The 14203-nt window shown below is 52.7% G+C and overlaps 1 protein-coding gene across 2 annotated transcripts in view; it reads left to right on the top strand.

Moving 5' to 3' along the window:
- SCARF2 (scavenger receptor class F member 2) overlaps positions 1-14203 on the top strand; it is a 98564-nt gene that overhangs the window by 47831 nt on the left and 36530 nt on the right. For both annotated transcript variants that reach the window (XM_039505823.1, XM_039505821.1), the window contains exons 7-8: positions 65-168; positions 8478-8595. In XM_039505823.1, the coding sequence (XP_039361757.1) occupies positions 65-168; positions 8478-8595 (222 nt within the window). The remainder of the gene's footprint in view (positions 1-64; positions 169-8477; positions 8596-14203) is intronic.

The following is a 14203-nucleotide window of genomic DNA, read 5'->3' as shown; positions in this document are numbered from 1 at the left end:
AGGGCTGTGGGGAGCCCTGGGGGGCTCAGAACTGCTGATGTGGGACTCTCTCTCTCCTCTCCAGCTGTAACCTGACATGCCCAGCTGGTCAGTACGGAGTCAACTGCGCCAAGGCCTGCAGCTGCCATGATGACACATGTAACCCCCTGACTGGAGCCTGCCACATGGGTGAGTGCAGCAGTTGTGTCTGGGTGTGGGGTCGGATGGGGAGGAGGACAGGGCCCCTTTCTGCTACATTATCTAGAAAATAGGAGCTGTGGGGGTGGGGCTTTCAGCTATCCTGGTGCTTCTCTCCCCAGGCACTCCAGCCCCCCTTACCCACTGCACCCAGTCCTGTTGCTATGAGGAGCCAGGCGCACTTGCCCCAGACATAATTGAGATGTTCCCCAACTCTTCCTGCACCCGCTGTCCGGGAGAGCCCCTCAGCTCCCCCCGCACTGGTTGGCTTGGATCTGGTAGGTTCTCATTGCATGTGCCTCTTAGAGCCACCGCCTGAGCTCCGGCACACTTCCTGTACGGGGCACACACCGGGGCCCTCAGTCTCTCTCCTGTGCAGACCTCAGGGTTCGTTGTCCAGGTTCCATAACCACAGGATGGCCACTGTCCAGGGAGGCCGGGCATTGTAGGCCACTCTCCAGATGTCAGGTTGGGCACTCTTCCACCATGTGATTTATTGGCTGCAAAGCTGCCCCACCGTCACCGGGTGGGGAGGAAACCAGGACAAGCTGGTGCATGGGTGCCACAGCTCTGGTGGAGCCAGAGACTCGCCTGTTGAGCCTGATCCAGGATCTGCAATCAGGCGGACAAAGAAGCAGGTTCAGCGATAGATTCTTGAATGCATTTAGTGTTGTAGATTCGCTTTCCTGCTGATGCTTCGAGTCTGTTAGGACCAGCAGCAGTGAAGATGTTATCAGCCTAGGCTGCCGGGGTGCATGCAGTGACCACAGCAACAGGAAGTTTTCATGTAGGGAACAGTCTAATTGCATTGTGTATAAACAGTATGGACTCAGCCTGGCTTTGCAGCAGCTTCTCCCCAATTGTTCCACCACTGCCCATAAATCTCAAGCCACAGTGCCCTGCTGTTCTGGTCCTGGGCGCACCCTCAGACATGCACAGAGCTCTGCTGATGCCCCTCAATCCCGACCTACAGCCCTCCTGCTCGGCCAGTTCTATTCCCTCCCAGGCACACAACTCTGTCAATACCTCTCAGTCCTGACCTGCAGAGCACCTGCTATCCTAGCCCTGGATCTGCTGTGATTGAAATGACCGGTCATGCCAGACTCCGGGGGTATTGTAGCATGAACTCAGACCTACGGGGTTCATTCTCGCTAAGCAGGGGAGTGGTGTTTTAATGACACGTGTTTAACAGCGGAGCCGCGGGACATGCTGCCCAGTGGTCAGTGCATGTGTGGAGCCGATGTGGTGAGCCCTGCTTCGATCCACGACTAGTGTGCATGATGCTGACCGTGCCATGGCTGTGTCCTGCTGCCCGGTGTCACCTGACCACGACCTGCCTGTTACCAATCAGCTTTAAACACTATTGAATTCTCTAGTGAGGGGGGGGTGACCAGAAGTGAAAGCCACGTGCCTGGGCTCACCCTGGCAATTCATATACCCCCATCCTGCACCATGGAGCCCGTCCTGTCCCGCCCTGCCCAACATTAGCAAATTGCCATGACCCTGCCCTTTCCCACCATCCTCCCTTGTGCTGCGCGCTGCTCTGCACAGGTGTGCACACTGGGAGGCGCCAGGAGAGAACTGGAATGTTATACAGGGAGCACTGGATGACCTAGAGGCCTGGAGTACTAGAAATGGGATGAAATTCAATAGTATAAAGTGCAAGTTCGTGCACATAGGGACTAGTAACAAGAATTTTTGGCTGTCAACTGAGGTCTTATCAGTTGGAATGGACAGAGAACGAGAAAGAGCTGGGTGCATTCATTCATCACAGGCTGGCTCTGAGCCACCAGTGCGATGTGGCTGCGAAATAGGCAGATGGATTCTAGGCTGTATCAGGCAAGGAATTGCCCCTAGAGGCAGGGAAGTAGGAACGCCATTGCCCAGGGCACTGGTAAGAGCTCGTCTGGAATACGGAGTACAGTTCTGGTCAGCCACCTTCAAGAGAGATGAATTCACACTGAAGCAGAGGCAGAGAAGGGCTGCTCGGCGGAGCAGGGGAAGGGAGCCCCTAGGGCATGAGAAGAGACTGCAAGAGTTCAGTTGTGTAGCCTAGCGAAACACAGGCTGAGAGGGGGGCTGAGTGCTCTCTAGAAATACATCGGGGGGTAAACGCCAGCGGGAGGGACGAGCTATTGAAGCTAAAGGACAGTGTTGGCCCAAGAACCAATGGGGATAAACTGGCCCCAGGTAAATCGAGGCTGGAAACTAGACGGTTTCTCACCATGGGAGGGGCGAGGTTCTGGGACAGCTTCCCACCAGGAGTGGGGCAAACTGACCTGGTTTTGAGATGGAGCTTGATAAGTTTATGAATGGGCGTCTACGATGGGCTGCCTGCGAGAGCAGGGGACTAGACTGCCCCCTTCCAGTCCTGTGTCCCCCAGCCCGCTCGGTCACCTGGCTGAGGTTTAACCAGGGGCCTCTTGATTTGTGCCTTGTGCAGCACCGAGTCCATTAGGAGTGTGATCGGCAGGAGCATCCCCTGGCCCTCTGCACAGAGAGCTTCGGGCTGGGCTGTGGGTCAGCCCCCTTGTGCTGGAAGCTGGCACCTTTAGAGGAGTCAAGCTCGCGGGGGTGCTGCTTTCTCTGCTCTGCATGCCAGGGGCTGCCAGCTGTGCCAAGCTCTGTGCCGCTCCCTTTGATTCTCTCCGGGAAGTGGGGCGAGGCACGCGGCCTGCCTGAGCCCCCGTATCCAGCGCTGAAACCCACGCACCGATGTGAGGAATGGGGGATGCCCAGAGCCAGTAGGGCGTGGTTCCTGTTTCCCAGCAGCTTGGGCAGGGCACGGGTGGGGGAGTGCAGCTGGCTGCCCGAGAGGCCTCACGGCTCAGGTTCCAGTTCCTCACGGGCTGGGTGTCCTGCTCGCTTCTCTTCCAGAGTCGCCAGGTTCAGTCTAGCGACTCCATTGGCCTCGGTGTTGCCTGGCCCCGTGCTGCTCTGCCAGCAAATGCCCTACTCACCCCCTCGCTCCCATCGGCGGGTTGTTCACATCTCTGAGATAGCAGCTCTGTTTGCTGTCTCCCCCAGGGGACTCTGGTCAGTCCAGTGGTTGGCGCGGACCATCCCATCTGGAATTTGCACAGAGCGGTTCCTTGCACGGGGAGGGGCGGGAGGGGAAGCTGAAGAATCCTCATTGTTGGTCACCTGGGCCCTCTGGCTCCAGCTCCCTGCTCTGATCTGCTTTTCTGTCTCCCTCAAGCCCCATGTGAGGGTCCCTTTGGAGCCTGAAAGAAGCCACAGTTGGACTGAGCCCTGCTGGGCCAGACGGCTCCAGATCTCACGTTTGCTCAGGCACGGGGGACCCAGGATGGACCCCCAGAGAATGACGATAGAGACTATGCTCCAAGGGGTAGTGACCGATAAGCCTGGCTGAGCCGCCTTGCAAGCAACACTGGCGAACCTGAGACAAGAGATCAAGACGGCCATGGGTTGAGCAGCACCAGAACCAGTCTGAACACCATCAGAGAGACGCGTAGGAGCAGGAGCAGTGCACCATTACGCACAGAATGTCAGGGATCTGCTAGGCCAGGGGGGCTCAGCCCATTCTGCCTCCCCTGCACCAGTGCCTGGAAGATTCCTCTTTTTCTGCAGAGCCCCAGCCCCAGCGTAAGGGCCACAGCTGGAGAATTGCTGCTCTTCAGCTCTTCCCTGCAGCTGGAAAGGCCCCTTGGGAGCCAGGAGTGGAACTGGCTCCTGGCTGGCTCCACCTTCATCCTCCTTCCTCCCCAGCAGGATTCCCCAGGAATCAGGCCCACCACATCACAGCCAAGCCCGGTAGCAGCCACTAGATTGGAGACGATTCTGTGGCGTTAAGAAGTGAAATGCATGGAGTGCTCCAGCTGAAATCCTGCAGGGCCAGGAAATTCCAGGCCGTACAGTGCAGACAGCAGCACCAGCCTCATTGCACAGTGGGAGCACCGCTCATTCCTGTGTCTCTGGTTACACAGATGGTTTAAAATTATTCCTCTTCCTGTGGGACCCATGAAATGTGGCAGATGCTTTCTCTCCAGTGCCACCCCGTCTCCTTTCTCCCTTTTATCTCGAAGCTCATTGAACCTGCTGTCTGCAACTGCTGATTGGAGTTCGTCTCCTCCAATGCCATCTTCAACCCAGCATCCTCCCTCTGTGCACCACTAAAACAGCTCTCACCAGAATGTCCTCTCCCTGGCCAAACCCAGAGCCAGTGCTCCATCCCCCTCGACCTGCCAGCCACCTTCCATGCCATCAACCATGCTGCTCTTCTTGGAATGGTGCGCCCCTCGGGTTCTGAACTGCTTGCCTCTCCCAGGTCCTCTCCTCCCTTTCTCATCACTCTGTCAATGTTTCAGATGGAGGATCCTCTTCTTACCTGCCCAGAGGGTCCCCCAGAGCTCTTTGTTGTTGCCTCTCCTTCTCCCTTTAACCTGGTCTGCATAATCTCATTCAAAAACACGTGTTGACTACTGTCCTTCTGCTGACAATCCCCAGATCTTAGGAGCAGCCCTATGAACTCTCAGGGAAGATTGGGTAGGAGCAGGGAGGTGACATATAGGCTAGATGAGACCATGACTGAACACTGCATCCAGTTCTGGTGTCAGAATTCAAAAACATGTTGACTAAATGCAGAGGATTCAGAGATGAGCCACAAGAATGATTCAAGATCGGGAAAACCTGCCTTATAGTGAGAGATGCAAGGAGATCACTGTATATACCTTAATAAAGAGCAGATTAAGAGGTGACGTATCACAGCCTACAAGTGCCTGCAGGGGACGAAGATTTCTGATAGTAGATGGCTTAAATCTGCAGCTCCAGAGAACTTTCATCTAAGAATTTTAAAAGAGCTGGCTGAGGAGTGTGCTGTACCATTAATGTTGATTTTCAAAAGTCTCGGAATAGTGGAGAAGTTCCAGAAGACGGGAAGAAAGCGAATAGTGTGCTAATTTCTAAAAAGGTAAATGACCCATATAATTATAGGCTTGTCAGCCTGACATCAATCCTGGGCAAGACAATGGAGCAGCTGCCGCAGAACTCGATTAATAACTAAACGGGAGGAATGTAATTAATGCCAATCAGCCTGGGTTTATGGAAAATAGATGCTGTCAGGGACAATGGGTCTTGAACACTGGTACACAGGGCTCTTAAGAGTCCATAAGTTCTGACCTGTCACCTTGGGTCCTCTTAATGACCTCCAGAACTACACACCCAACACTGATGGAGAACTCCAGTTCTGGGATCTGATTGGTGGAACTCCAGCAGTCCCCATTAGTCCTGTGGAAGCCAGTAAATAATATAAATAATTTGAAAGGTTTTGAAGAGATTAGAATTTATGTTAGGTTAGGTTAACTGTGACCCTGGTGAGGAAGCAAAGCAAAGTATAAGAAAGAAGAAAGATTGTGAAGTTATTAGAAGTTGCAAATGTGCAGTCTTGCAGTCTTTTTTCTTTTTTTTTGAGATAGAAAAAAAATGTATAATAAAAAAAATGTTGTTGTTGTTTTTTTTTTACTGTTATTATTATTATTTGTTGAAAAAAAAAAGGTATAAAGGCTTGCTGTTTTTTTTTTACCAGTTGAGTCCCTGACCCTGTGTCCTGTGTCCCTCTCTCTCTCCTCTCCTATTACTGGGAGAAATAATAATAAATTTATTTTTTTTTTGCTGCAAAAAAAAAAAAGTGAGAACTGAGTTTTTCTTCGACAGTCCCCTGCTCTATTTAAACCAAGCAGAGGAATAGGAAGTTGTCTGTGCAATGAGGTTTCTCCTATTTAGGATGCTCTCCCCCACGAACTACCTGCTCCTACTGCCTGACTCTGGTCTCTTGGTAACATGATCCTGCCTGTCTCATGACACCTGATTCTCTATCTACCCTCTGGCCTGTCTTGGACTCTGATCTCCTGGTGTACGCGTAGCCTGGCCCCGACTCATGCTGCATCCGTTAGCTCAGACCACCCACGTGCTGGTTGTGCCACAAGCTAACTTGAGATTTTCTTTGGAGGAGATTACAGGTTTGGTTGATACAGTGTTCACGTAGCAAGGTGTTTGACTCGGTGCTACATGACATTTTAATTAAAAAACTAGAGCGATATAAAATGAACCTGGCACACGTTACATGGATTAAAAACTGGCCACCTGGTAGGTCTCAAAATGTTCCTGTAAACGGGGAATTGTCGTTGAATGGATGTGTTTCCAGTGGAGTGCCACAAGGATCAGTTCTTGCCCCTATGCTATTTAGCATCGTTATCAATCAGTGCTCTGGAAGAAAACTTAAAATCCTCACTGATAAAGTTTGCAGATGATACAAACTGGGGGAGAGGTAAATAACAAAAAGGACCGGTCACTGATTCAGAGCACTATGAATCAATTGGTAAACTGGGCACAAGCAAACAATATGCATTTTAATATGGAGAAATGTAAATATGTACATGTAGGAACAAAGAATGTAGGCCACACATATGGGATGAGGGATTCCAGCCTAGGAAGCAGTGACTCTGAAAAACATTTGGGGGTCTGGTGGTTAATCAGCTGAACATGAGCTCCCAGTGGATGGGGTGGTCAAAAGAGCTAGCGGGATCCTGGGATGTATCAACAGGGGGATCTCCATTAGGAGTAGAGAAGTTATGTTACCTCTCTGTTTGGTGCTGGTGGGACCGCTGCTGGACTACCACGGCCAGGGTGGGTGCCCGCAATCCAAAAAGGATGTTGATAATTGGAGAGGATTCTGAGAAGAGGCCCAAGAATGATTAAAGGGTTAGAAAACCTGCCTTAAAGTGATTGAACTTTGTTTCGCTTAACAAAGAGAAGGCCCAGGGGTGACTTGATCACAATCTTTAGTTATCTACATGGGGAACAAATATTTAATAACGGGCTCTTCCGTCTGGCAGGGAAAGGTCTGACACAATCTAGTGGGGGAAAGTTGAAGCTAGACAAGTTCAGACTGGAAATAGGGTGAAAATTTTTAACGGTGACAGTAATTAACCATCGGAACCATTTACCAAGGATTGTGGTGGATTCTCCATCACTGGCCATTTTTCAATCAAGATTAGATGTTTTATTCTAAGAGCTCTGTTCTAGGAATGATTGTGGGGCAGGTGTCTGGCCTGTGTAATACAAGCGGTCAGACGAGATGATCGTAAGGGATCCTTCTGGCCTTGGAATCCATGAACAATCTGTGCGACAAAGGCAGACCCAGATGTAAGTGGAGGGAGCTGCGGCTAGAGAATTTCAGGCTGGAAATAAGGGACACATTTTTAACCGTGAGGATAATTAACCACTGAACATCTCACCTAGGGGTGCGGTGGATTCTCCGTCACTTGGATTCTTTAACACTGGGATTCTCAAAGGGACATAAAGGCCTGAATTACAATGGGTATTGGGCATCTAACTCTCTGAGGATCCTTTGAAAATCCCAGACTAAGTCAAGATTGGATGCCTCTTTCTAAGAGTATCAGAGGGGTAGCCGTGTTAGTCTGGTTCTGTAGAAGCTGCAAAGAATCCTGTGGCACCTTATAGACTAACAGACGTTTTGCAGCATGAGCTTTCGTGGGTGAATACATCCGAGTCTTGCATCCGAAGAAGTGGGTATTCACCCACGAGAGCTCATGCTGCAAAACGTCTGTTAGTCTATAAGGTGCCACAGGATTCTTTGCTGCTTCTTTCTAAGAGATCTGCTCTGGCAGATCTCTGGGTGTGGGAATTCTCTGGTCTGTGTTATAGGGGACGTCAGACTAGATGATCACAGTGGTGCCCCTGGGTTTAAAATGTCTTGTACGTGTTCGCCAATTTGCCCCACTCATTTCCACTCAAAATGATGCTGGCTCGTTGCTTTGGCCGTGTGACTGCTCTTTTTGCATCCCTCCCTTGGTTCCCACTTCTCCACCGTATCAAACACCAACCGCTGGGCTTCACTTTCAGGGCCTTTCAGGGCTGTCCCCACCTACCTATCATCTCTCAGATGCTATTGATGCTGACTCTGCTCCGCCAGTGACGTCAGCCCTGGGGCTCACCGTGGGGCAGAGGTGCAGCCCCAGGGCTCAGTGTGGGGCAGAGGGGCAGCTCAGAAACTGTCACCCCCAAAGGGGAGATTTGGGGAGAGATTTTATCATGGTCTCTGCTTGGTGGGGGAGCTGGTGATTGGACTCAGTGAGGGCGTCTGAGCTGCCTTGGCGTTTGGCGGGGAGGGGTAGGCAACAGGGGAGGTGCCTTCCCTCCCTCTTTCCCCACTCCGACTGGCCAGCCCATAGGATCTGGGACATGACTGGGATGGGCTACTGGCTCTCCACCCATCCCCAGGGCAGCGCGTTAATGGAGTGCCTTGTGTGTCTTTTCAGAGGCCAATCATCGGATGGGGGTGATCGCAGCAGGGGCCCTGCTGGCTTTGCTGCTCATCCTCCTCCTCTCGCTGCTCTGCTGCTGCTGTGTCTGTCGCAAGAAGGAGGAAGCTCAGGGGTAAGTGTCTGTGCCTTTGCCTCAACAGTGAGAGCCCAGCGTGCGGCCTTCCTGGAGCCGCTGCCGTCCATCCCGGAGCTGCCGGGCTCCCAGCCACCCAGCCTGTCCAATGAAGCAACATGTTCTCTTCAGCTGGAATCTGCCATGGGATTTTTCAGGTTTGGGATGGAAAAATTTGAGAAAAAAAAATTAAAAATTTCCTTCGAGTTTTGGAAACCATCCGTAGCCTGAAAACTCCCCTGGGAGACACTATCCTACACTCTCCCCCAGGAGAGGCTATCCTAGATTAATCCCCCCTGGGAGAGAGATCCTAGAATGTCCTCTCCCCCACCCCTGGCAAAGGTCACACACTCCGTACAAACTGAGCAGCAGCCAGGATGGCTCAAGGTATGTCTGCACTGGAGCTGGAGGTGCCAGTCCCCGCACAGTAGCCATGGCAGAGCTCTCAGTGGGAGGGGCAAGTTGTCCTGAGTACATACCAAAGATCTTAGACTGGATCGCACCTGGCCGGCTAGCCCCCCCTCCCCTCCCCGCCGCTCATCCAGGTGCGGCTAGCCTCTGCTTTTAGTGCTGGCTCGGTCAGGAAAGAGGTGGCCAAATTGGAGAGACTCCAGAGGAGAGTGACAAAACCATCCCAGTCTTTACAAAACCTGACGTAGGTGGAAAGGTTAAAAAACGGAGCGTGTTTAGTAGTGAAAGAAGAAGAGTGAGGTGGAGAGGCTGACAACAGTCTTCAAATATGTTAAGGGCTGCTATAAAGAGGATGATGATGGATTGTTGCCTCTGTCCCCTGATGGCAGAACGAGAAGTAATGGGCTTCATCTGCAGCGAGGGAGATTGAGGTTAGATATTAGGAAATCTTGTCTAACTAAAGGGATCGTTAAGCTCTGGGCCAGGTTTCCAAGGGAGGTTGTGGAATCCCCGTCCTTGAAGGTTTTTAAGACCAGGTTGGACAAACACTTGTCAGGGCTGTTCTAGGTTTACTTGGTCCTGTCTCAGCGCTGGACGAGGTGATCCCTCCAGGTTCCTGCCAGGCCTGTGTTGCAGTGTAGACGCTCCCTTAGCCTGCCCCTTGGGTGCAGCCGCTGAGCAAAGGGCAGGGAGGTGCAATGCGGAAGCTGAGCTCTCAGGGATCTGTTAATACGACACATGGGCTGAGTTCACTGAAGCCAGGGAGGGCAGGCGTAGAGTTTCTAGCAGTAACAATGGGCCCTTGTTGCCTCTGTGTCCCTGCGGAGCAGCTGCTGGGCCAGCTGTACCCATGGCCCCATTAGCAAGCGTCCCGATCCCTCTCCTTGTGCAGCGTGCCTGGGCCTCAAAGTGCCAGGCTCTGACAGGCCCGTTTAAATCCCCACCCTCAACGTCACCTCCCTGCAGGGTCAGCATTTATCTTGCTGCCTGAAAAGGAAAAGTGGCAAAGAGCTGGTTCTGCTGGAGTGCGCTCCGGGAGCCTGCCTGGCCACCATGTCCTCACTGCGGTACCGAGGTACCTGTGCCCCAGAGTGGGGAGCAGGTTCGGAGCCCCCTGCTCTACTCCCCTGGCATCTCCATGGGAAAACTGCACTCAGCATGGCCATATCAACGCTTGTGTGCGCATGGCCTTAGCCTCTGCTCCTCCCACCATCCCTAGATGGGTCATAGACCCTTCCAGCATGGGCCCAGCCGTGCACTGGGTAGTGCCAGTCAGCCTCTTGCCACTGACCCCCTCATGCCTGCAGGAGCTCAGTGGAGATTCCAGCCACTGAGGTCAGGCTCTGCCAGAGGTCGGGCTGCAGCCAGAGCCCCGTGAGCCTGCGTTACCGTCCGTCCCTAGTCACAGCTCTTGGCTCGGTCTCTTATTTTATTTACACGGCAGATCATGGAGTGATTCTTACTGCCACTCGGGATACACGTGTAGCACCTGCCTGGGCGTGTGCCACTCAGTGTACACCAGACAGGCAGGGACGTGGCAGAAACAGCATGTGTCCGACTGTTCCAGAGCTGGACCGTCTTGTGGTCAAAGCGCAGCACTGGGGATCAGGGGCTAAGCCTGGGCCCAACACTGACTCTTGTGACCTTAGAGGGGTCTCATCCCGTGATGGAGTGGTTAAAAAAAAAGGGTGGGGGGTGTAAATGAACCTAAACTAAACTCCACTTTCTAAGAAAGAGAAGCGGAGAAACTGTTTACCCTGATCTATGCTACTGGTCTCATAGCTGCTCTGTGTCTCAGCATCAGCATCTGCAGACTGGGGGGAAGTCCCTGCAGGGACATGATAAGGCACCATGCAATAGTGGTTGTAAAGTGCTTTGAGATCCTCCCTATGCAAGTGCTCTCAGCCTCTGGCTCATGCCCCTAGGCCAAGGCGGCATTTGGGGGTAGGAAGGAGAAAATGCAGCATTGCCAGCAGAGGGAAGATCCCTTTAACCAGACCAAGGTGTTCCCCGACCTGGTTGGAAATGGCGCCTTGCCCATCATCCAAGGAGCCAAGGAAGTGAGTGTGCTCTTTCCCTAGCTATCCCACAAAGCAGTCACCAGTGGAGGGCACAGAACCAGATCAATGAGAAATCTACGTGATGGGCACTGCGCTGCGTGATTGCCAAATGCTCGGAGATCCATCAAGTGGCCTGTTCACACAGGGAGATGAGAGCTGGCATAGGAGCTGGTTAATCCGGCAGACAAGGCAGAATGGGATCCGACGGCTGGGAGCGAATGCTAGGCAAATTCAGAACAGAAACATGGCACAGATTTTTAACAGTGAAGGGAAGTAGCCATTGGAACAATTTATCCAAGGACATGGGGGATTGTCTATAACTGGGAGCCCTTCAGTCAGGACTGGGGGGTCTCTTTCTAAAGATCTGCTCTGGTTCAACTAGAGGTTATTGGGCAAGAATCCCTGGGTGGTTCTCTGCCCTGTAAACCCAGGAGGTCAGACTAGATCAGGATGGGCACTTCTGGCCTTGGAATCTGCAAATCCATGACAAAACTCCAACTCGAATGGGAGCACTTTTGCTCAGCCAGGACTCTAGCCCCCTCACCCCTCCTCCTCCTTCCATTCTGCTCAGACCCGTCTCTAGCCACCCCTACCCCTCCCCTCCCCTCCGCTGCTCAGCCAGGGCCCCCAGTCGGTGCACTCCCACCCATTTCCACAGTAAAGCTGGTTAAAATCAATATAAAATGTTTCCACAGCAGGGGAGTGCATTTTCCCTCATTCTCTGCAGTGACTGAACTACTTTTGCAGACACTTTCCAAACATTTTCGACCTCAGACACAGACTGAGCCTGGAAAATTTCAACCAAAAAGGCAAAGATTTCTGAAAACTCTGGGTAATTGCAAACAGGTTTTTCGTAATGGCCACTCTTAGCAGCCTTCACTCCCCTGGCTTGGGCCCAATCCCCAGAGCTTTGCCATCTGCCAGTGCAGCCGTCCTGTAGTGCAGGGTGACGGGGGGGAGCGAGGGGGGTGCAGCCACCTCTGGGCAGAAAGTCCATCTAACAATGCACTGCAAAGAGGCCCTGGGCGTCAGGGATAGCACTGCCAAGCAGAAGCTCAGGGAAATGTAGGTAGGAAGAACATAACACCAGGGTCAAACTCGTGCTGTTACAAGTGCCATGAAATCTTTGATGCCCACAAGGGATCAGGTCTGAACCTCCTCACCAGGCATAGCAGCAGAGTGACACTGACTTGGAGAAAAGTGTACGACCTGCTGAGTAACTGGTGCCATTACGCCCTCAGCTTCCCCTAGGGGCTTCCTGACCAAGTATTGGCCTCCTGACTTGATAGCTGCCCGAGTACACACGCATGTGGGCAGATGGGCTCACCCTTGCGCAGCACATGTAGGTGACCAAGTGACCACTGCAGGGACCAAGGAAACTATGGGTAACACTGGGTGGAAACATGGGTGGAAGCCAAAGTTGGCATAGAACCGGGCTGTGTTGGGAAGAGGTGTGGCCCAAATTGTTATAGGCAAATTCTACAAAAGGCAGCAGGGAGACCCAGTCATCCTGTTGACAATTTAAGAAGCAACAGCAGTACTCGTGGCAGCGTTAGGCACCGGCAACCCAGGCAATCGCAGAAGGCCCCAAGGAAGCTAGAGAGCCCCCTGAAAGCCTAATCCAGTCCACAAGGGCCTTCTCTTGGCCTGCTTGACAGCTGCTCATTCCTGCTCCCCAATGGGGGCTCTGATAGAAGGACAGCCCTGCTACCTGGCTCCAGCTCCGCTCCTGGTGGCTCCAGCACCTGCACTCCCCTTCTCATTCCCTGCTACAGCAGTCCCCGTGCTGACCCGCCTCTGCGTGCCCCACCCAGGGGACTGCCTCGCAGCCAGGGAGAACAAGGGCCAGAGCTAAGAGGAGCCCAGGGCCAGCTGGAGCCAGGTAGCAGGGCCGCCAGCTGGAACAGGAAGGAACAGCTGATTCCTGGTAGGCCAAACAGAAGGCCTTTGCCGGTGGCTATGGTACCTGTGCTCCCCTGCCAGACGGCCCCTTTCCCTCCCCTGCAGAGCATTCTCTGAGCCAGCAGGTGCCAGTGCCAGGCTCGGGCAGGAGTGGGGAGTGCTCAGAGGTGGGTCAGTGCAGGAGACTTTCAGTCCAGAACAGGGCAGGGGAGTGCAGGGGCTGGAGGTGCTAGGAGTTCGAGGTGGACTCGGGGTGGGGGGTCAGAGCTGAGAAGCAGAGCTGCCCGGACATTGGAGACCCCAGCTGGAGGCACAGGGAAAAGATGGGCTCTAGGGGGAGTCACTCGCTTCTTCTCTGGGCTTCTCCCAGCTCCGCCACTACCCCCATCTTCCTCCCAGTCCCAAGTAGTGGCCCCAGAATTGAACTTTTCAGGAGGCATCTATGGGACAAACACTACAATTGGGAGGTACTGCTCCGGGATCTGATTTACCCATTCTGTCTGTCCATAGTGTGTGGATGGTGCGCTGGTGAGATAAGAAGTGCTATGCTTAGGAGCTTAAAAAAACTCATGCCAGAAGTGCGCAATAAATTGCCTTGATCTGACACAATGGCAGTTGGAAGACATGTTCTAAAAGAGATGGACTGTCTCTGAGGTGGTTGGTACTGTGCAGGAAGGAACAAAATGTGCAATCTTGATCAACCACTGTGCACTACCGAGCACGAATCAGATCCATCGTGAAGTCCAGAGACACAGTGGACCAGGGCTAGGACAGGTTGGGCAGTGTCTGGAGAAGGTTGAGTGGTTTCACATGTGTGTTTCTGATACAGGAGCAAAGGTCACAAAAGCTAATGTATTTCTTGACAGAGTGTTCCCCCAGCCACCAGAAGGTCCATGAAACTAAGCTCCACATTTTAGTTTGGCCAAAGTGACCATTGAGAGGTGCATCATGGCAAAGTTTCAGGACTTTGTGTCAAGGTAGACCATCAGGGACATAAATGTGTTCCCCATGGTAGAGGAAATGTGAGCTGGGCTGGGTATTTGCATTGTCCAAAGCCTGGTCGATCTGGGTAGCAAATGGGTCATGAGGCAGCCAGGACCAAATGATGGACATTAGGCTCTTCGCCACTGTTCCATTGACAAAATGTGATGGTTTACGGACTCAAAAGAGGTTCTGTGTGAGATTTGACGTAGTCATCCTTGAGGGACAAGGCATCCACCTTTCCATTTCTAGCA

This window comes from Mauremys reevesii, linkage group 18 (genome assembly GCF_016161935.1).
Source record: "Mauremys reevesii isolate NIE-2019 linkage group 18, ASM1616193v1, whole genome shotgun sequence".
Taxonomy (NCBI): Eukaryota; Metazoa; Chordata; order Testudines; family Geoemydidae; genus Mauremys; species Mauremys reevesii.
The sequence above is the reverse complement of the archived record's forward strand: the minus strand, read 5'-3'. Positions and strand labels throughout refer to the sequence as shown.